At 65.3% G+C, this 21,439-nt stretch overlaps 1 protein-coding gene across 1 annotated transcript; it reads left to right on the top strand.

Annotated features, from left to right (window-relative positions):
- Nucleotides 1–1,290: 1,290 nt before the first annotated feature.
- Nucleotides 1,291–20,883, top strand: LINJ_25_1150 (conserved hypothetical protein; the record flags this gene model as incomplete). The annotated part of the gene is made up of 1 exon (XM_001466107.2): nucleotides 1,291–20,883. One exon carries the CDS (start codon nucleotides 1,291–1,293, stop codon nucleotides 20,881–20,883), a length of 19,593 nt encoding a protein of 6,530 aa, XP_001466144.2.
- Between the last annotated feature and the right edge of the window lie 556 nt (nucleotides 20,884–21,439).

Here is a 21,439-nt window from a genome sequence, read left to right as displayed (position 1 = left end):
GTGTCGGTGTGTACATGCACTTGGCGTACTTGTGCGCTGTCTTTTTTTTTTTGCATTGTGCTGATGACGCCTGATCCGGACAAATCATGAAGGTTTGCCCGCGTGCTGTGTGTGCACTGGCATCCACGGAGTGCGCGTGGGAGAGGGCAGGTGCCCCTCCTTCTTTCCCTCCCCATGCCACTTGAAGTTTTTTTCCCATTGCCGCCGCGCTGCGTACACTCTCTGCCGTGCACCTTCGCTCCTCTCCTCCCGCCTATCTTGGATGTCCCATCGGTGCGCCGCATGAAACCTCTCCTTCAACCTGTGCTCCCCTCCTCCCCCACCCACCCACCCACCCACCCACTCACACACACCTTGTTGCTCTTTGGATGCACGTATGCACTTGCTTTGGGCACCCGCCGTGCGTTGTGCCTTTCCGTCTTAGAGCTGCACCTTGCCCCGTCCTATGCGAGGTTTTGATTGTGGCGTTGTGTTCTTATTTTTTTATTTTCTTCGGCCACACATCGGCTCTCTCTCTCTCTACACACACAGACACACTGTCGCGGACTGGCTATTTAGAGCGCTGCGTCTGTGCTTGTTTTCTTCGTTGAAGGGGGGGGGGCATCGAGAACCGACTTGACTAGGTGGCTGCGGTGGTGTGCTGCCTTGCTTCGCTTTTCCAGTAGCCCGTGACACCCGCAAGAGCCATCACTTGTAGATATATACACACACACACAGTCACAGGCAACCGCACTCAGAAACTGAACTACAGGGTCACCCAACACGGCAGAGAACAATTCACTGTAAGAGAGAGTGGTGGTGCTGGTGTTGGTCTTGGTGGTGAAGTACTCAGAGGTCTGCACGGAGACCGTGGCCAGCCGCTCGCACCTTTTTTTTTTCGTTGCTTTCTTTTAGATTGTAAAGACACGCACACACATACACATACACACATATGTACATGGAAACACACCGTTCAACCCACCCATACCCCCTCCCCAATTCGCGCATAACCACACGCACACCCGCACCCAGAAAAACGCCGCCTCCTATCTGTCGAGTAGAAAGGGTAGCCTTTGGACCTGAGGTGTGATTGTGTGCGGCTCTTCCTCTGTCCGGCCACCATCATCACGGGCATGTGCCTGTCCTTTTCCTGCCAAACGAAAGCCCCCCTCCCTCCCCCAAAACCGGCGACTGGTTGACGGCTGCATTGAAGAGCGTGCGAGCGTCGCGCGTTTTTGCACCAAGGCAACTTGCGTCACGGAGGCGAAGGCGGGCAGAGGAGGGGAACCGTAGCTGCAACCGCGCACCAGCATGGACGCGTCGGCGACACCGCCCACAGTGAGCAGCGTCGCGAAAGCTTCGACTGCGTCGGCCAACACAGCCACGAGCCCGCTTCCGTCGAGTGACAGCGAGGATGACAACAAAGCACTAAACTCGGCTGCACTGTCGACCGGCTCCGCGTTGCCGAGCAGCTCTATCGCCAGCAGCAGCTTCTCCATGTTCTCGCAGAGCACGACGGCGCGGCGGGGCGAGGAGGGAAGAAAGGAAGAGGGCGTAGGGAGAGGCAGTGCAGCATCGCTGGTGCCGACCCTGACGAAGCGGTCACGTGTGTTGTCGTCGTCGGCTGCTGCGACACGCACGAGCAGCCCCGCTGAGTTCACAGCACCATTTGCGCGTCCGGCTCCCACGCGGGCTAAGGGACCTCTACCCCTTCTTTCCACTGCCGCACTAGTCGACTTGGCTGCAGTGCCGGCTTCTGCTGCTGACCCTCTCGATGGTGCCATAAGCACCGACGCGCCAATGCACGGGCACCCGTTGTCCCCTTCGCCCACCGCTTCGCCGTCGTCTAAACCCTTCCTGGTGGCTCCAGAGGAGGTGCCGACGCCTTCGGTTGGCGATGCCGCTGAGGAGGGCTCTGCGCCTCCCGCCGCGCCAGCAACACTACCGGCAAATGCAGCCGCAGCAGCAGATGAGAAGGCCGTCGATGCTGGCGCTGCGAAGTGCGTCACGGAAGACCACGAGAGTGAAGGTAGTGGTGCCAGCACATCACACTCTCTGCGCTGTGACAACGGCGTCCCTATCGACGGACGGGAGGAGACGTCACCAAACGTTGAACAGCCTCCTGCACTCCCGAGCAAGTGTTTGCCCGCGATATCGACGGAGCCGCCGCCGCTGCCTCCATCGCATGCTTCTTCAGATTCAGATGTGAAGCGTAGCGAAGACCATTCAAGTGCGCCCGGCGGCTCTCCTCATGCGTCGCCCTCTGCCCCGGCACCCTTCCTTCTCGAGTCGCCGGAGGAACCGCCAAGTCTGTTGCACATCGCCCCGGAGGAGCAGCTTCGCCACAGTGGGCGCCTGAGTGGTACGCATGACAGCGGCAGCGACAAGATCGAGGAGGCGGCGACTTCGAGGGATGAGGGTGGTGGCTGTGGCAGCCAACGCCGTCCACAGCGCAGCTCTGCTCACCGCAGCGGAGAGGCTGCCGAGAGGGGCGAGGCGCAAGGCGATGCACGCGAGGGCTCTGGGAGATGCGGGCAACTGCGCGGTAGCGGATGTCGTCGACGCACCCGAGAGCTGGACACGGAGGCCTCCCACACGTCCCCGCTGCACGCATCCGGGAGCCGATCGCATCAAGAGCGTTCCCCTGTGTGCAGCCCGTTTCCGTCCTCCGCCGCCGCACTAGACGCGGGGCTGACCTCCATGGTGGGTGCTGCTGCCAATGACGCACCCCAGCAGCCAGCGGCACACCAGCACTCCAGCTCTTCTTTCTCCGCGTTTACTCACGCTCATGCGTCCAACATGAAAGCAAGCACAGCAGCACCTTCACTCTTCGCAGCCGATGCACTGGCCAGCACCCACACTATGGCGGTCTCCTCTACGCAGTCGAGCCTGTTGCCAACCAAGCGCCGTCGCAGCTCAAGGGAGCCACCGTCGAGTAGCTGGCCGGATGCGGTCTTCCAGGTCGGCGAGGACGAGGGCGATGAGGTCGCTGCCCCTGAAGGCGAGGCGCTTCAGTCATCCACGCAGATGCAAGGGCAGCAGAGGCAGGAAGAGCGTGCATGTACTGAGGACGGTATGGTTGGCAAGGCAACAGTCGTCGCCATTACTGCCGAAGGGATGCCAGCGCCACCATCATTGCCGCTTGCGACGCACGCGCGTGAGGCCACGGCTGTCGCCGTTGCACCGCCGCCTCTGCGCCCCAAGGAACACGACGGAGACAAGCGCGCAGAGGCGCTTGCGTCCGCGTCTGCTTCAACTTTGCTGCCAGCCCCAGCCGTTGCGATGGCTAGGGGTGCTGTGTCTCTCAACGCAGGGGCGTCAACCACGGCAGCGCCGGCGTTGTCGCCAGCAGTGCTACCCGCTCCTGCGCACCCCTCCCCTCTTGGTTCATCACCTTCTGCACCAGCAGCGTCGCCTCCACCGCCACGGCCCACGACACACCACCAGCCGCCGCCGCCGCCGCCGTCCTCCGCAGTAGCCGCACTGGCACCCTCGTCCGCCTTGGAAAAGGAAGCGGCGGCTGCCCGTGGGAATCATGATGCCGGCCGTGCCGTGGCCACATCTGCCTCTGCAGCTTCCGTAGAGCCAGATGCTGTACCTACCGCGCTGCACCCCGTGCCCATCTCACCAGCACTTCCTGTGCCTGCCGCGACCGCTACGGCAGCCGCCGGCTTAATTGGAGAGCCGCACAGGGAAGCGTATCCCGCACCTCTTCTGCGCATTAACCCGCCCATCTCTCTGAACGGGGCCGTCGGCGGCAGCGGGTCTGTCGAGACCGCAGGTAGCTTCGCGACGTTAAAGAGTACCGTGGCGGGACACAACCGCCTCTCGTTGGGTAGCGTGCGCAGCAATGCGATGCTGGGGCAGACGCCGTTGTCCATGGCGCAGTTTGCGGATCGCTGGACATCGTCAGAAGAGGGGAGTCGACACGGCAGCGACGCGGACAACCGCAGCAGCCGCCGCAGCAGCCGCCGCAGCCGCCGCAGCCACCGCAGCGATGAAGAGCGAGAGGGCAGGGGATCGTGGCAATCGCACAGTGCCGCAAACCACTGCCATGGGCACGACAGCAGCGGTAGCTGGTACTCTTACACCTACGGCTCCTCGTACAGCACTGTGAGCATTACCGGCAGCACGACGCGGAGCCTCCGCTCTTCCGTCGCCGTTAGCGCGCCGTGTCTGCAGGATGAACGAGAGGGGGCAGTAACCGGAGGCACGGCAGCAGCTTTGGGCACGAGGATGGTCAAGCTAGTCGAATACGAGGAGGTCACCCCCGTTGTCCGTGGCAAAGGCGGCGTGCCGGGCTGGCTGTGCTGCGGCCGCAAGAAAGCCACGGGCGGAGTGCGTACGAGCCGCATGGAAGTGCACCGCGTGTGCTTCCCAGCGGAAAACACCCACCGAGACCATTCCATAGGCCTTTCTGCTCTGCATGCAGGGCGGCACAAGGACCTGCCAAGGCGCGAAGGCAGTACGGCGTCGCCGGTGGCGACAGCTGGGGCTGTGCGAGCGAACATTACGGCTCGCAGCGAGGACAGGGCGGAGAGGCGGGCGGGGCTCGGCGGAATGAGAAGCGGCGGCGCCGCTGGCAGCGAAGGCAGCGGGCCTCCGCGGGGACTCGGGAGCGCGACGGAGACACCACACAGCAGTGAAAAGGACACTGCTGAAAGCGTCGACGAAGGCGTGGGCGAGGCTGCAGCATATGCCGGTTGTAGAGGCAGCACCAGCAGCTACGCCGACGGTGAAGCGCCACTCATTAGCCGGGCCGATACGTTAGCTCCGCTTCACGACGGAGCTGAAGAGACGGACGAGGGTGACAGCGGCCTTCGCAGTCAGGGCGAAGAAGCTGAGACGGCTGCTGCTACTGCCGCTGCAGCTGAGCAGAACAGAACACCTCCACTTGACGTAGTAGGCCAGGCTGCCTTCAGCAGCTCCGCGTCGGCGCCGCGTGCGAAGCTGGATGTGGCGGTGAGCGTGAACACCAAAGCGTCTTCTTCGGCGCACTGGTGGGCTGAAGCCGACGGTGCCAACTACTCCGGCGGCGTGGGAGTACTGGGAAGCGATGGCAGTGTGCCGGGGGGCGACGGGTCAGCTCCCTCTGCTGTCGCAGACGCCGCTGAGGCTCCCGACCACCACAATCGCGCTGGTGTTCGTACCGGAGGAGGAGGAGGAGGCGGAGTGGAGGAGGAGGAGGAAGGCGCGGCAACCACTGCCTCCACTGCACCTCATCCGCTGTGGACACTCTTGGTGTCCCCAGAGGAGCTGCCTCGGCTGCGCGCGTGGGACGCGGAGCCGCCTGTTGCCGCGAGCACCGGTCGTTTGCACCAGAAGCGGGAGGCGGAGCGACTCGAGGCCAAGTACAACGAGGAGGCGATCGCAGCTGCGGAGGAGGCACAGCAGGCTTTCCGCCAGGCGGTGCGGGAGCTGATGGTGCGTCCACCTCGACAGTGTATTTTTGTTTCGGTGCACGGGCTGCGGCACTGGTGCTCAGCGCTGCACTGCCCGCGGCAGGCGCCCAGGGCGGGTTTGGCAAACAGTGCAGCGGCCGCACTTGCAGGGGGGTGGCGCGATGCATGGGGCGGCAACGCGCAAGCAGGCCCTCCGATCATAGAAGACCCGAAGTGGATGGACGTGCGGCTCGCTATATACATGCACGACAGCGCTGGCGAGCGTCTGCTGGCGGCTGGCTCTGTCTTCTCTCTGCCATCAAACCTGGAGGCGCTGCGGCGCTGCCTGGGATGCGGTGGCGGTGGCGGTGGCGGCGGCATTGTCGAGCACCCTTCCACAGGCGGCTACGGTCGCGACAGCTGGTCCGACCTGCTTGTGTTTCAGCTTCCGGAGAGCGCGTCTGAGGGCGCTGCGGAAGACATGCAGCAGGCAGAGGCGCGTGATCACGACAACATCGTGTCCATCACAGCAGAAGGCACAACAGGACACTGCAGCGACCGCGGTGACGGCGGTGGCGACGCGCCAAGCCATCGAGCCTCGAAATGTGGCCTGGCAGGCAGCGGCCATCTTGGTTCTCTTGACGGTTGTGGAATCCTGTACGTGAAGCTTGAGGAGCGGGGCGAGCGCTGGGTATCTCTGGGTGATGCGTGCGCCGGTGCTGCGGCGACGCGGGCAGGAGAGGCGGCGTCTTGTGGTACGCGCGCACACTCACCTGTCAAGGATGCGCAGCCGGCTGCTGCAGCCGCCGCCGCCGTCGGGGGTGGGGCCGAGGGCCTCGTGACGTCGTCTCAACAGAATGAGGAGGAGACGCCCCAGTCGAGCGTGGGAAGGCGAACGGAGCCGTCGTCGCCGTCGTTGTCCTTACCACTCGCAGGGGAAGCGGCGCCGCCCTCTTCCTCCGCTAGCGAGACCACAGCGGGTCGTGACGATACGCGCCATGCCATTGGGGCCACGTCAGACGTGGACAGCTTGCACGCTCGCGCATCGGCCGACGGTGGCACCGACGAGCGTGCACAGGTGACAGGGACGCGGCTTGAGGAGTACTGGGGGCCCTTGGCAGTCTCACCGCCACTTTTACCGGCAGACTTGTGCAAGCTCCAGTCGGATCAACCACCGCTGCTCACCGCGCTCGGGACCACAGCAGAGGCAGCAGCGAGCGCTGTCGCATGCCCTGGGCAGCTCTTACCACAGCTATCCTGCCGCCTGCGCTGGGCGCAGGAGCCGCAGCCCGGATCTAGAGCTGCGCCGGAGCCCGCCCCACGAGTAGCATCTGTGGAGCAGGGTCTGTCAGCCTGGGCATCGTTGGGGACTGCCATCAAGGAGTATGAGCGCGTGTGCCGCTGTGCTTCCACCGGTGCCGTGTCGGCCGTCACAGCCGCGAACCACAAGCCGTTTTGGCCACTGACAGTGCTGTGGAACACAATCCCGCCGCACCTGGCCGCAGAAAATGACAAGCTGCGAGAGGTGCGGAAGGCGAGTGTCGCCGCTTCTCCTCTGCAGCGCTGGTGCGGCGGGGAGTTGGCGCCGAGAGGGCACGCGATGGAGACACTGATGGTGTGCTCTGTGGTGATGCGGTGCGCCGCTGCGATCCTCTTCGCCCACGAGTTGGCCGATGTGCCAGAGAACCGCTATTGCCCACCAACGTCGATTTCGGTCACTGGTGGCTGCGATGGTGTGGTAGTCGAGGGGGCCGCTGCTGTAGGAGCTGGCGACGCGCACGGCACACCTGTCGCGCATCGCGCCCCTGTCATGCAGTACAACGTTAGCTTTCACGCCGTCCTCACGCGTGACACAGCTTCGTCGCTTCTATTCACAGTGCACAGCGCTGCATCGCCAGCGGACGTGTTTGGCTTTGCTGTGTGGACCCCGTTCGACGCCGCCTCTGCGGCGCATGTGCAGAGCCACCACCGCCATGAAGACGCCGGCGTCGGCGGCGTGGCGGATGTGTGGCTTCCCCTTTTCGCTCCTGGCAGTGCTGATGCCACACCACTGACGTCGGTACCGGCGCAGCAGCGGAAGGTTGCGTCGTCCAGCATCTCTTCTGCAACGCTATCAAGCACCAACAAGGACCAGAACCGTAGCACGACCGGCCTACTGCTCGTTGGCTGGCTTCACTGCGACGTGGAAGCCGTGTTCTTGCCGTCGCTGACCGAGGCGGCGGTGCAGCAGCTGTGGAACGGGCCGCAGCGTAGCCTCTCCTCCCTCGCCGCGGCGGCCGGAGGAGAGTCAGGGCACGACGGATGCTGCATAGGACATGGCATCAGCGTTGAGGACGACACCTTGGTGGACTTCAGCGTGATGGAGGGAGCTGGCCTGCGGCCCTTGGCCACGCCGTTCGGCATGCCACTCTCGCCTACACCGCTGCGCTGGGACGACTCTGCGACCTGGGGGAACAATGGCACTTGTGCGCACGTGTACTGCGAGGTACTGGCTTTGCAGCGGCAGCGACAGCAGGGGACCGGCCACCAAGTCCCACGGTGGTCGCCCCACGCGGCTGGCGTCTTCGCCCCCGCATCGTCGTCATCGGCGGCTCCCGCCGTCGTGTACAGGGCCCACAGCTCCGGCTATCGCCTCAGAGCCGCAGCGCGCACTGACTGCGATCTCATGAGCTTCGCTTCAGAGTCGGATGGGCAGGGCCGGACCGCGCGCTGCGCTCCGCTGAGTGACAGTGGAGAGGAGGTTGAAGTGCGAAGTGCCTACGATGCCAGGACTTGGACCAGCGCTGCAGGCGCGGAGCCCAACGCGGTGCTGCCCGTCACGGACTCTGTTGCACACACAAATCATCCTCGCTGGCAGCACACGTTTCGTTGCGGCCTCGCATTGCTGTCGAGTCTTCACCTGCGCGTGTTCGACCTTTGCCAGCACCGTCTTGGTGGCGACGGCAGTGAGACGAAGCCGCAGGCCGCAGAGAGGGGCTCTGTGCGGGCACGGCTCAGCGGGGCGTCTGGGGGACGGGCGAGGCTTCTCGGCACCACAAACGTGTCGAGTTGGCTGCTGCGAAGACTGCTGTGTCGGCCATCTGGCGAGGGGTGTGCCTGGCTACCGTTACTGTGGAGCCCCGGGGCGGCTGCCGGGCCAATGACAGCCTGTGCCACGGCCAATGGCAAAGGCAGCTTTCAGCAGCACTTCTTCCCTTCTGTATGCAACGGCTTTGTGCTGGTCGAGTGGCGTCGCGTGCCTCAAGCCACCGCCGTGGCGCGGTTACCGTGCGCTAGAGAAGCGAGCTCATGGTGCGCCTCAGTCACACGCCGCTTGCTCGACAGCAAAGGTCGCCACACGACGGCGTCGGCAGCGCGCACAAGATCATTCCTTGGGACATTGAAGAAGTTGCACGATTTTCCGCAGCGCTGGTATCATCCAATGCCCTTACCTGGGACCGAGCCGAGCAGCGTGACAGCAGCGCCCACGGCTTACTCGCGCGAACTGGGGTGGATAACCCCTGATGTTGTGCCGTGGCTGCGGATTCACGAGGTACGACTACAGTGGCCCTGGCTGCAGCATCTCCTCTGCATGCATGGTGGACAGGCGCAGCTTTCGCTGCGTTACCCTGCCGCACAAGGTGAGACACGCCTACTTCCGCAGTGCTTGTTGGTTCCGTTGTGCGAGTTGGCAGATCCTTCGACAAGCACTGTTTGCGGAGGCCGGCCATCAAGCGTGCACCCACGCGAGACGCGCGACGCGGCTGCTGTCTACGGCATGGTGCTCTCTGCTGCACCATCGGATGACACTCCTCCGTCACCAAACGCGGCGGCTCCAGCAGAGGCGACCCTGTGTCTTCCGGCGAGCCCGTTCATCGAGGTGCAGGTATGGTGGTACCCCCGCAACGGTATCGGCAGCGCAGCGGGCGGCGGCTTCGATGTGCCGCCTCGTTTCATCGGTCGGGGCGAGTGGCGCTTCCCCGCGCACGAGGAGGCTGCAGAGATGCGAGGGTTGGTTGCAGGGACAGACCAGGGAGCGTTTGAGGAGGCGCTGAATTCTCAGCTGACCACGGCAGATGCGGCAGGGTTTGCATGCCTGAGCGATGGCGAAGAGGAGAGCGGGGCTGCGATGGGGCCGGCGCCGTTGCCGCCGGCTCTCCGCAGCTTCTTCACTCCACATAAGGCGGACTTACGCGTGGCGCCGGTGCACAGCACTGGTGTACCACAGCATGTGGAGGGAGGCCTGCTGACGTGGCGTCTCATGTCCGTTCCTCGGCTGTTGTGCGATGGCTGGGGTGAGTTGCCCCCCGCGATGCCACGCCCGCTGCCCGAGTCGTCGTCCTGCGTTGCAGGGCCGTGCGGAGACGTCTGTCGTCCGTTGCGACCGTCCCCTGCTGCGGTACGGGCCTCTACTTGGGCGTGGCCAGATATTGGCACGCCAGCAGTAGTGCATGTCGAGGTGTGCGACATGATTTGCTTTGACCACACGGATGGGCCGTGCATCGACACCGCGCGAGCCACCGCAGCTGTGCAGATTGCAGTGAGCGGCACCACGTGCGCCGGCTCGCCGACAGAGACCCCGCCCGAAGAGTCAGCGGCGATCACTGAGGCGAGGTGCTGGATGTATCCTGGAGACGCCCCACCACCCGAAGCCCCTCGTGTGGCGTACGCCTTGTCTCCGCTCTACAATACGGCCGCGAAGGCGACGGACACCGGGAGCAACATGGGCGGCAACCAGCAGCAGTATCAGCTGCCACCCTCGCAGGTTTCTTGGGCGTTGAAGACGCCGCCGCGGCCGCCGCAAGCGACCGCGGCGGCAGGCGATGGCGAGAAGAGTGCAGCGCGCAGTGTCATGCCGGGTGCTGGAGCATCTCGCTCTCCGACCGTGGAGTTGCAGTGGCCACCACGTCGATTTGGCTGGGTCGACGACGCACCGCCGTCCCTCTCTGTGTGGGTGATGGCACCTCCGTCGTTGTCGGGGGGCGCCGGGGCAGCGGACAACACGGCGGTGACGGCGAAGGAGCGCGTGTGGGGAGCCGTTCGATTGCCGGGGCTGGACGCCTTTAAGAGTACCTCGGGCGTGCTGTGGCTGCCACTCTTCCAAAGTTACGCCGCGCCTGCTCTGGCCGCTGAGGTGCCGCGCTGTACTGCCGCTGCAGAAGACGTGGCTCTGAGCAGCAACAGCGGCAGCAGCAGTGGCAGCGGCACCGGTACCGGTACCAGCGAAAATTGCGGCGCAGTCTCGCCGCCACCATCTCCCTCAACAGCGGAGCGGGCACACGGCGGCATTGCCGCGACAGCTCCGCCGCAATCAACTCTGGCATGTGGCGATGCGCCGGACTCGTTGATGATGATGGCCGCGCCGCGCGCCGCGATTGTGGTGAAGCACGTCGGCTTCGTTGCGGTTCGGTACGCACACAACATGCAGAGGCGCGCGGCTGACGCCGTCACGACCAGCGGCACGGAACCCAGCGCTGCCGGGCCGCGTGTCCTGCTGGTGCGTGTCGGGCCATTACATCGACGTTTTCCTGTGAGTGTTGCTGCTCGCCATCCGCTCTCTTCCCCCTCATCTCCTCCGCCTTCCGAGTCCTGCACGTCGGCGTCGGAGGCGCCGCTCACACCGCCGTCTGACGCCGCGCTCACACATCGCAATGCAGCATGGACAGCTCTTGCAGCTGCCGACAACGCTGCGGGCACTGCTGCGGCGACAGGAGTTCTCTTGGGCAACGTCAGCAGTGATGCAGATGTGCTTCTGGGCTTCGAGGCGCATCAGCTGTCGGTGCACGCGCCTGACGCTGACACTGGCCGGGATGTTTCACGTGAGGCAAGTAGCTCGAGCCGCGTCGCCGTGTTTCCTCTTCCACGGCGCGACGCGGGCGATGACGGCTCACTTCAGCTGCGTGTGCAGACGCGGGTGGGTGCTTCAGCGGCAATGGCCACCAACACCATGTACTTCGATCCCGGCGGCGATGAGGCGACGCCAGAGAGTGCCCAGTGGGTGCCGCTCATGGTGCGCCGCCGTCTTCACGATGCTCACGGTGTTGGCTACGACGGCGAAGGCGAGAGTGTGGTGGCTGAGCTTCTCGTCCAATGGCGGGTCGTGGACTTGTCTGCCGCCACCGCCCCGCCGCGCGCGACCTTCTCACCGACGTCGCTGCAGCGTCTTGTGAGAGAGTGCTGCGGCGGCGGCGGTGCTTCCTGCTCTTACACGCTTCTCCCAGCACTGTCTGCAGCAGCGCAGGCGCACCAGAATCCATTAGGGCAAAGTTGCGCCGACGCTCAGCGGCGTGCAGGCTTCTTGGAGTTGCCCGGCAGGGAAAGAAGAGGACAGGACACGATCACCACCGAGCAGGCGTCACGAGTGCTCTCACGTGTGCTGCGCACAATCCAGCCCCGGCGCCGCCGGTGTGTCTATTTGACACTGGACCAGCTGCTCGTGCAGTGCAGCGCGCGTCAGCGGCGGATGTGGGCGGCTCTGCAACGAGGAACGACCGCATCGCCACAGGAGATGCTGGTGGACGGCGGACACGATGACGCCGCCTCGGCACCGATTCGATTTCGGTTGGAGGTGCAGCTAAGGTGGCCTGTTGAGTGGAGCGCGGCGTGGCGCGGCATCGCATCCTCGTCGCCGCGGCGCGTGCCACTGGAAGCCGAGATTGGCGCGGCTGCGAGCTTGCCTCCTGCAGCTGCCGCTTCCGCAACATCAACGGCGGGCACGGTCTCCCTCAACGTGTGGGTCGACAGCGGAGAGGGCGTCTTCGTGGAGAGCAGTTCTCCCGCTGCTTCCGGTGCTGCTGTTGCCGACGAGGCGGCGGTATATGCGTCAGGGGAGCGCCTCCTATCTTGTGCGTCTCTGCCCCCGCTGTGCTTGGTCTTGCCGTCTGCGGAGGACCCCGACCACCTACTCGGGGACCTGGGGCTTGCGGCGCGCTTCTGCCTGACGTTCGCCCTCTTTGTTGTTCCGCAGTCGCGGGGTGACAGGGACTCCCGCGAGAAGGCGTCTGACCTGTGTGTCGGCACTGGCCGAACGCCCATGGCGTCTTCTCCATCGGTGCAGTTTGGCCTCACATCGCTTCTACCATCTGCTAGCGGCAGGAGTGGCGGTGGTCCGCCGTATGCGGACGCCACAGGCGCGGATGCGAAGGACGGTGTAGCAACGGTGCCACCGCTACTCCGCTGGCGCGCACGCGTGACGGAGTCTCTGCCAGTGCCCCCGCCAGCGTCGTCAATATTGTGCAACTCGCCGAAGGTGCGGGACCTCGCAGTCGACAGCGGCAAGGCGATGGGAGACGACGGAGCACGATGCGACAAGCACATGCCGTCATGGTTGCTCTCCTCTTCACCGGCCAGCTCTTCGGCGGAGAAGGACGAGGTCATTGGGGGTGACGGACACACCCGAGCCGCAGGGGCCACCGCTGCACCCCTGCTGCCGCGCACACCAGCGCTGGCGCACGTCACTGTCACGCGTATCGAGCTGTGTGGGGTCGACCTCAGCCTTGCTCGTGGGGCGGCGCAGCGCCATCTTCGCGTGCTTCCTCCCGCGACGGTGACGGTGATGACGACAGACGTCACAGGCGCTGCAGCCGCGCCCACAGATCGGAGAGGTGGCGCGGCCAACGCAGCGTCGACCGCGCACCAGCTACTGCCGTGCCTGCTGTCCCTCAGACCCACTGCCGCGTCTCCACCGATTCACGCCACCTCAACGCCGTCGTTGCCCATGACACGGCTGGACCAAATACAACCAGTCCCGCCGCCGCCGCAGCGGTACATGTGGAGCACTGATGTGTGCATTGCCGCACCTGTATCGCAGCTCGTCTTCTGCGTCAGCGTGCCCGTCGCCTCACTGCGTTCGGCGCGCGTGGAAGAGGCGTGGTTGCCGCCGAGGAGCCCCTCGAGTGAAGCTGAGCATCAGGACGCAGACGCGCAAGGCGTGGACGCGCGCTGGCGATCGCGGCACGGCGACCAGGTGAACGTGGTGGGCAAGGCAGTGTACGCATTGGACCTGTTGGCTCAAGTGGAAGGCGCACGACGACCTTGTAATGACAGTTGCCTCGTCTCGGCAGCACAGACGGCTGATTGCGTGCGTGATGTCGTGCTGGAGGTGGAGAGCCTCGTGCACGGCCACTGGCTCGGCCGCCTCTGGGTCCAGGTGGACATCACCGCTGCCGACCTCCTGATGCGCGATGCAGCCTCGGTCTTCTTCACCTCGCGCATGACCCTCAGTGTTCAGCGCTGCAGCGGTTTCGCCGTTGGTGATGTGCCACTAGCATACCGCGCGGAAGAGACGTACGTGCGGCTGCGTGAGCGGGCAGCGCTGCTGTGCGAGAGGCGTGGCAGGCTGCCACGGCGACTGCGCCAGCAATTAAAGGAAATACGCCAGATTCGACGTCAGTTGCGGCAGGGGCAAAGACAGCAGCGTGACGGTGTGCTCGCCAACCATACAGCTCTTTCCAGAGCAGGGGTGGTGCGGCTGACGTCTGCGTGGGGCGAGCGAGGCACTGGCGCTTCGTCGACATACACATCCAAGCCCTTTGCGCTTCCGACAGCGACGGAGCTCGTGCGCCACAGATGCAGGGCAACAACGTCATCATCATCGACGTGTGCGCCGCTGCTGTGCTTGTCGCGTGATACGAACACCGCACAAACCACAAACGACGCGGCGGCGACCGTGCAGCTGGAGCTCTGCCAGGCGTCAAGCGGCGTTACCGTAGCTGCTGGACAGATGGTGATACCCCTGCACTCCGCACGCACGCTGTGGCGCGATGGCGCATGGCAGCCGCCCGTGCCGACGGTCACTTCGCCGCTGTCGGTGCGTGTTGATCTTCAGGCCTGCACAGTAAGCGAGGTGCACACTCCGTGCATCTGCCCGGTGACCCCTCCCGGAGGTGAGGCAGACGTAACGGCGACGTGGGCGGTGCACCCCGCGCGCGGCGACACATGGCTTACCTGCATCTGTTTGAAACCGACGGCAGGCGGCGACGGTGCTGCGACGCCGCCTCGGCAGCTGTTGCTGCGATGGGTCTACTGCTTCGAGGCCACAGCGTACCCGGAGACGGAGCACGCGGTCGACATGCCGCTGCACTTGAGGTCGTCCTCGACCGCCACTGGCCATGGCGGGAAAAGTGTGCAGACGCCGCAGGCTCGTTTCCGCCCGAGGGACGGCGCGCCAGTGTACTGGTCGGGAGCAGCCATGCAGCTGCCGCGAATCGGCCCGGTGGGGGCGACAATCAAGCGGGTCGAGCTTCTGGAGGTGACCCCGGTGTCCTGCGCTCACCTCCTTGTTGGCGGAGAGGCTTGGGGGGTGGCACAGCCGTCGCCGCTCCGGTGCAACCTGCCGACACGGGATGCCTGCATGACGACGCGGCTCGCCTTGCATGCGTGGACATTAGCGGATCAGCTGTGCTTTGAGGCGAGGCGTCGCCAGGCGCAGGACTCGGGCGAAGACGCACTCATGTGGCTAACCTGCGGGGGTGCCTCTGCCGTCGGCAGTCGTCGCTGCAGACCCGGCTACGAGGTGCTTATGGGCCTCTATACGAGTAGCTCCCTGGCGAAGTGTGCTGCACAGCTTCTGGAGCAGCGGGGGCTGCGAGCGACCGGCGCGGAGATGCCCATTGCACCAATCGCACTCGCGACGCAGCCGCCGCGGTGGCCTCCGCATGCTGGCGTCAACGCACCGGTGGCGTGCAATGCCGCAGGTTCTATCAAGGCTGACGAGTCGTCATCGCCGCCAGCGCTTCATGTGCGCTCTCATGCCTCGACGAGCCCAGCCAAAGACGTCGTCGTCCCTGGTGCGGTCGGAAGTGGTGGCGGCGTTGCGATGAGGGCCCTGACGTTCCGGTGCAGCGGCGCCGCATTCGCTAAACTAGAGTTGGGGCAAGTAGACACGATCTCATGCTGCGTTGTCGCCGAACGACGTCGACGCGACCGCGGCGCTGCTCTCCGTGCTCACCAACCACCATTGGCCGAGAACGGCAGCGGGGCCGCCGGCCGCCCTGAGGCGTTCATTGTAGTTCTGGATGCCGGCAAGGCGACATCACTGCTACAGAAGCGGTGCTCTGCCGAGGACCTGCCACAGGCCGCCACAGGCTCTTCTCCTTCTCTCGCCTCTTCGCAGCTCACCGCCACGTGGTTGCCAGCACTGGAGTTGCCACATTCGACAATGGCAGTGCCGTGTGCGGCTGCAGCGCGAAGGGCAGATGCCCACCACGGCACGCAGAAGGCGCGCTTGCAGGAGGTACGAGGCGCATTGCTGCGCGTGGTGCTGCCGCTGGTGCAACCTGATCCAGTGGTCGCGGCAGCCGGCGACGGCAAGGCTGATGACGATGCCGGCAGTGACAGCGGCGACGAGGTGGCGACAATGGAGGAGGAGCAGTTTCGCATTGAGGTGGCTGTGCGAGGTCGCCGTTGCGGCGCCGGCGCCGACGAGGCGGCGACCACGGTGTACTACGTCTCCGACCCCTTGTGCGCATCCGACATCTTTCGTAGTGCCTGCAGTTGTGGCGAGCGGAGCGGCATCGGCAGCAGCGCAGACACGACGGCGGCCGCGGCTGGCGGTGACTCTCCGCTTCGCATGTCCCCCTCGCAGTGGCTGTCAACGTTGGCGATGCGCCTTGTGCCGGCGCCGGCGTCTGCTGGGATGACGGGCTCAGCCGCCTGTGAGAGCAACGAGAAGGAGCGGGAGGCTGGGCCGCTGTCGCCTCGGATGGCTCCGACAGCAACGATGGAGGTGACGTGGGCGTTGGACGTGCTCGGCGTGCTGCGAACCAGTGCCTGTGCTGCCGGTGTGGTACTGGCCTCCGCGAAGTGCGCTCGCCGCCGCGCCGACCGCCACGCTGGAGACTGGGCCCATCGCACAGAGGCCGTCTTCGGCTCGCTTGCATGCATGGCCGATGACACAGACGAGGACGACGACGCGGGCGGTGGTGGGGTGGGGATGCGGCAGCTGGAGGCGTACGCGGCATGGAACGATTTTTTAGCGGCCCAGGACGGCGTGGAGAAGATGCGGGCGGCGCAGGCGGAGCTGCGGCACTGGCGTTGCACCATTGTTGGAGTTGAGGTATCAGGGGTCGAGTTGCTGTCCTGGTGCTCTACCGGAGTCGAAACCGACGCTGACACGGCCGACGAGGTGTACGATATTGCCCAGTGCACGTCCCTCCTCGCCCAGCTTGTGCTACCGATTGGAGCGCCAAGCAGCGCGGCTGGCGCGGATGCGGAGGGGCAACCGACGCAGGACAGCGATGGCACGGGGAATCATCATCGACGTCGTCTGCGCAGCAAGGGTGGGCTCGTGATGGGTGTGGCCCGCACCACTGTGACTCGCATGGATCGCGGTGCGCGTCTGGACACGGAGGCCGCACCGACCTCTTGCGACCGTGCTACAATGAAGGGCAGCGCATGCAGCGCACGATCTGTCGCCCCCGTCATCAGCAGCTCTCGGCCACGGCGTCATCGGTACACCGGCACCTTCACCCCACTATCGTGGAGCATGGCCGTGCCTGACATGATTGGCCAGGCCGCCGCCGCCGCCGCCGCGCACAGAGAGGAGAAAGGAACAGCGGCGACGGTCGGCGGAGACCCCGCTGCGGGGCTCACTGTGTGGCAGCTCCTTTCTCGCGCGCCTCCTTCCTCGTCCTCGGCTAGGAATAGCATCGACAACAGCCACAGCACCGCGCAGAACACGACCCAGCTGGTCTACAACCTTGGTGCCACGCAGCTCGCCGGCCTCCTCCACGAATGCGCCTTGCACCTCGTCCAGGTACTGGCGCGCTGGCTTGGCGATGTGTACACAACGGAGGAACGGGAGGCGCTGCTGGAGGCGGCTGCTCTGTACCCCACGCAGTGGATGCAGCTGGCGCCTGTCACGCCGATCATGGATGGCACCCAAGGTAACGCTCGCGTGCGCTTCAAGTGCGCCTACAGCTACCACGGACCTGTGCTGCTGTTGCCGAAGAGCCTTTCGACGGTGGTGCCGTCGCGCATCACAGCGCCACGTGCTCTCGCCGACGCCGTCTGCTGCGCACAGCTCGATCGCGTGCAGCTCGCGTACACGAGCTTGGACGGAGCAGAGGCGACGGCGGCCACTGCGGGGCCACACCGTCGAAATGGCACAAGTGCCGCAGCGGCGTGGCCGAGCCGCTTGTCGCTGGTGATGCGAGTTCGCGTCACCACGGAGAGAGTCGTGGACGGTGCTGTGGTCCAGTCTCGCAACGTAGCGCAGTGGCACACGCAACTGGCACCGGTGCCGTGCGGCGGCGCGCCACTAATCACCGAAGCGGCATGGGAGAGCGGCACGGTCGCTCCTTTTGCACCGGCGGCCTCCTCCCCCTCCGCCGCAACTTCGCAGCCCACGCCAGCACCGACAGCACCAGTGGCGACCCCTGTGCCGGTGACCGTTTCGCCATCCGCGGGCGGAGCGGCGGAGCCGCCTCAGAATAGAAGCGGCGATGTCCACCAGCGCATCGTCACCACCGCCTCAGCCGCCCCGTCGTCGGTGAAGGAGGTCGTTCCTCTGCTGCCGACGACATCCTTTTTCTGTTGGCAGCCACCGAGCCTGGAGGAGGCGATGGAGGGCTGCAGTGCGGCACACACGTCCGCCGCCGTGCCTGCGGCCCATGCCACGGAGACGACGATGACCACCACCTTGGTGGAGATAGTTTTGGTGCTGGCAGACGAGAAGACGGAGGAGGGCGACAGCGCTGCGGCAGACTCCCAGGGCCGGCTGCCCGGTGGCGGCGGCGGTGTCGTCGCGGGCACCGTGGTTGGACGTGGACAGCTTCGCCTCGGCTGCTCGAGCTCGAAGGAAGTGGTGTGGGACGTTGCAGAGGGCAGAGTGGAGAGTGGGTGGCGGCTTTACGCGCCTCTCTCGGTGCGGCTGCCTGTGACCGCTGAGGCTGCGCTGCCTCGCGGTGGATGTGACGCGCCCACCTCTGCTATCGCCCCAGGAGAAGGGGCGAGGGGTGAGCCGCAGCCCTCTTTGACGTTTTCGTTCGATCTGTTGATCTTTACGGCACCAAGCATGGCTCAGGTGGCCGCATTGCAGGCTTCCCGGGCCGTGCAAGCCGATCAGCGTCGTCGCAGCTTGTCTGTTCTCCAGCGCACGGAGGAGGCCGTTGCCGCATCAGCGGCAGCCGATTATCATCTTCACGAACAGGGGAGTGAGCTCAACAAGCGCGTTTGCACCATCGCCGCCGGAGAGCCACGCGTGACGCTGCGCCAGCTTTCGCAGATGTGGGTGTCGCGGAGGCCGTATCAGCTCCTGCGCGTTCCGCCCATAGTGATCCGCGTGGACACGTTTGCCGTGCTGGATAGCGTTCCTTCGTCAACAGCAAGGCGCGTTGCCGCGTTGTCCGCCGGCGGCAACAACAAGGGCGGTCCCACGCGGCTTTCTCAGACGCTGTGGACGACACTGCGAAGGCGAATGGCGCGGCGGGTCAGTACTCATGACGGCACGGCATCCGTGCCGTGCCCCGGTCAACGTTGCAGCGGGGGCGGGCTCAGCGGCGGCACAAGCGACGCTTCCATGTCTGTCGAAGTGCAGGCGTGGCTTGTCGACGAACAGACCGGCGAAGTTCGAGTTCCCGTGTGGACACTTCTCTCCAACGGACCACCGCTGCAGCGCAGTGGTGGCGCTGCCACATGTAACCCCTCGCACGCACCCTCGTTGGCGTCGCACCTTCACGCCGGCCGCGCCATCTTGCGCAATGCTCAGCGCCTCCGACTAGACTGGTGCTCTGAGGACGAGGGAGCTCGCCTGCAGAGCATGAGCCTGCCCGCGTCGCTGGCGGGTCTTTTAGGCGGCGCCTCTGTGTCCTACATCGCCACAGACGGATCGGCGTGCACGTGGGTTAGCGGTGGCCTGCGCCGTCGCTGCGCGCAACACACTCGCCACGGAGCCTGCCACGCCTTGAAGGTGCAGGGCAGTGCAGGTGGAGCCAACTCTGGCCGCGGAGCTGTTGAGCCAGTCCCACCGCTCTTGCGATCTGCCGCCCATCACACGAATCCGGCCCGCCGGCGCCGCCAGCCCCTTGTGCCGACGCCTGCCAAGAGGGTGGCCGCACAACCCTCACCACCTCCACCCACACCCGGACTTGACTCGTGCACAGCCTCTTGCCAGTTCGACTACGACCTCTACAGGTCTCACTTCCTGAGTTGCGCAGCGGCTGCGCAGGATGGGCAGGCGACGACGCCGGGGTGGCGCTGCGAGGCGCACGCTTGCGTCACCGGCTCGCTCCCTGCTGCCTCTCCCAGTACGAACGCTGCCTCACGGCTGTTTCACAGCGCGACGCTGGTGGGGGGCCGGATTTGGCTGCTTGGCGGCTGGATATCTCCAGCGGGGGCGACAACACTGCGCTCAACGCTCGCAGCGCTAGTGGGCACAGCGCGGCTTGTGGAGCGCCGACGGCGCGAAGTGCGTCAAGCCGTCACCCACGGCCGCGACAACGATGCCACGGGCGACCGCCTATCTCCCACACCTCTGGCGGAGTGCGCATTACGTTGCGCGAGCACCTCTGTATCCAGCGCGCCGTGCAAAGCAGGCAACGTACCGACCTCGGCCTCCCTGCGCTGGTGTGAGGTGGTGCAGTCCGTTCAGTGCCTGAACGACGGCTTTCCAGCTCCGCCGGTGGATGCACCCTGGCCATCCTCGCAGGCAGAAGACTCCACGGACGCGGCAGAGGCGACAAGGCGCTTGCTTGCCGCGCCGCCCCGACTGGCTTGCCACGTGGCGGTGACCTGCGGAGATCGATATGTGGCTGTGTTTGGAGGGTTGATGGCACCTACCGGGACAGACGATGACGCGCCTGTTGCGACGTCGGCTGTGCACATCTACGACACTGTGCAGGGGACATGGTCTGCGCAGTACGAGCCCAACACCGGTGACGTGCAAGGCGAGTGGCCCGTGGCGCGCTACGGCCATTGTGTGACCCCAGTTCCCGGCACCGGCGGCGCGCGGCAGCCCCGCAGCTACTTCGTCTTTGGAGGGGCTACCATAACACCATCTTGTCCCACAGTCCTGGTGCCGCCAGCGCAACTTCTGTGGATTTGGACACCCGTGCCGGGTGTCCTCCAACACGGCCGCAGCGGCGCCGTCGAGGATGTGCCGGTGCACAGCGCGTGGAGGCGAGTGCAGCTGCCCGTCGAGCTCGCGACCCCGCTTGCCGGCCGCTTCTTGTCGCAGCTGCACGCCTACTCCGCAGTGGAGGTGGCTGCCGCCGTATGCGGCGCTGAAGAGACCCTCGATGATGGGGCGGCGGTGCCCTCTGACCCTGGGCTGACAACCATGGTACTTTGCGTCGCAGGGGGCATGACTGCGCCGGCGTTGCACACGGTACCAGCGGTGGCGCACGATCAGTCGCCTTTCGCCACGAAGGCTTCCGCACCCGACGCGTACCGCGCCTTCTGCGAGTGCGTCGAACCGTGGTTTGCGCACCCGGCGTCTGATGTGGCGTCGGTGCTGGTGGCGTGCGTCTGTGAGCGCCAGCAGCAGCTGCCGTCTCTGCCCGCATACTCTGCACCTTCTTCACAGACACGTACGCGCACACATTGACGCCGTGCGAGGCAGTGAGATGAGAAGTTTTGTTGCTGGGACGTGGGCTGTGCCCCCCCCCCCTCCTGCCTGTCTCTCCCCCACCCCTTCGGTATGCCCCCTCTTCGCATGTGCGTGTCGATATATATGCATGTGTGTATTTTTGCGTTACCTCCCGCTGTGTTTCCAAAGTGTGTGTGCTATTCCTTCCTTCCCCGTTCATTCACCGTCCCCCCGCCCCGCCCCGCCCTGAGGGGGCAACGGCAGGGTACGCTCAGCGCCAACCCCATAGAAAGACCAAAGAGGCAAACAAAGAGCAGCAACAGGTCCGCAACGAGCGACAGCGAGCGTGAAACGTTGACACCCACGCCCGCGTAGGGGCAGCGACCGACGACCCATGTGCGGCCGCATCGACTGTGCCCAAAAAGGTGAGCGTGAATGGGGGTGGAAGAGGCACGAGCGTGTCCAAAGGCTGGGGATAGGTGCGCCACCGTACCTGTGCAGCTGGTGCTGCCAACCATCAGCCCACTCCGTCACCCAGAGTTTCCTCGTTCCCACTCCCTTGGGTGCTCCTCCG

This window comes from Leishmania infantum, chromosome 25 (assembly GCF_000002875.2).
Source record: "Leishmania infantum JPCM5 genome chromosome 25".
NCBI classification, from domain to species: domain Eukaryota; phylum Euglenozoa; class Kinetoplastea; order Trypanosomatida; family Trypanosomatidae; genus Leishmania; species Leishmania infantum.
This window is presented reverse-complemented; position numbering and strand designations above follow the sequence as displayed.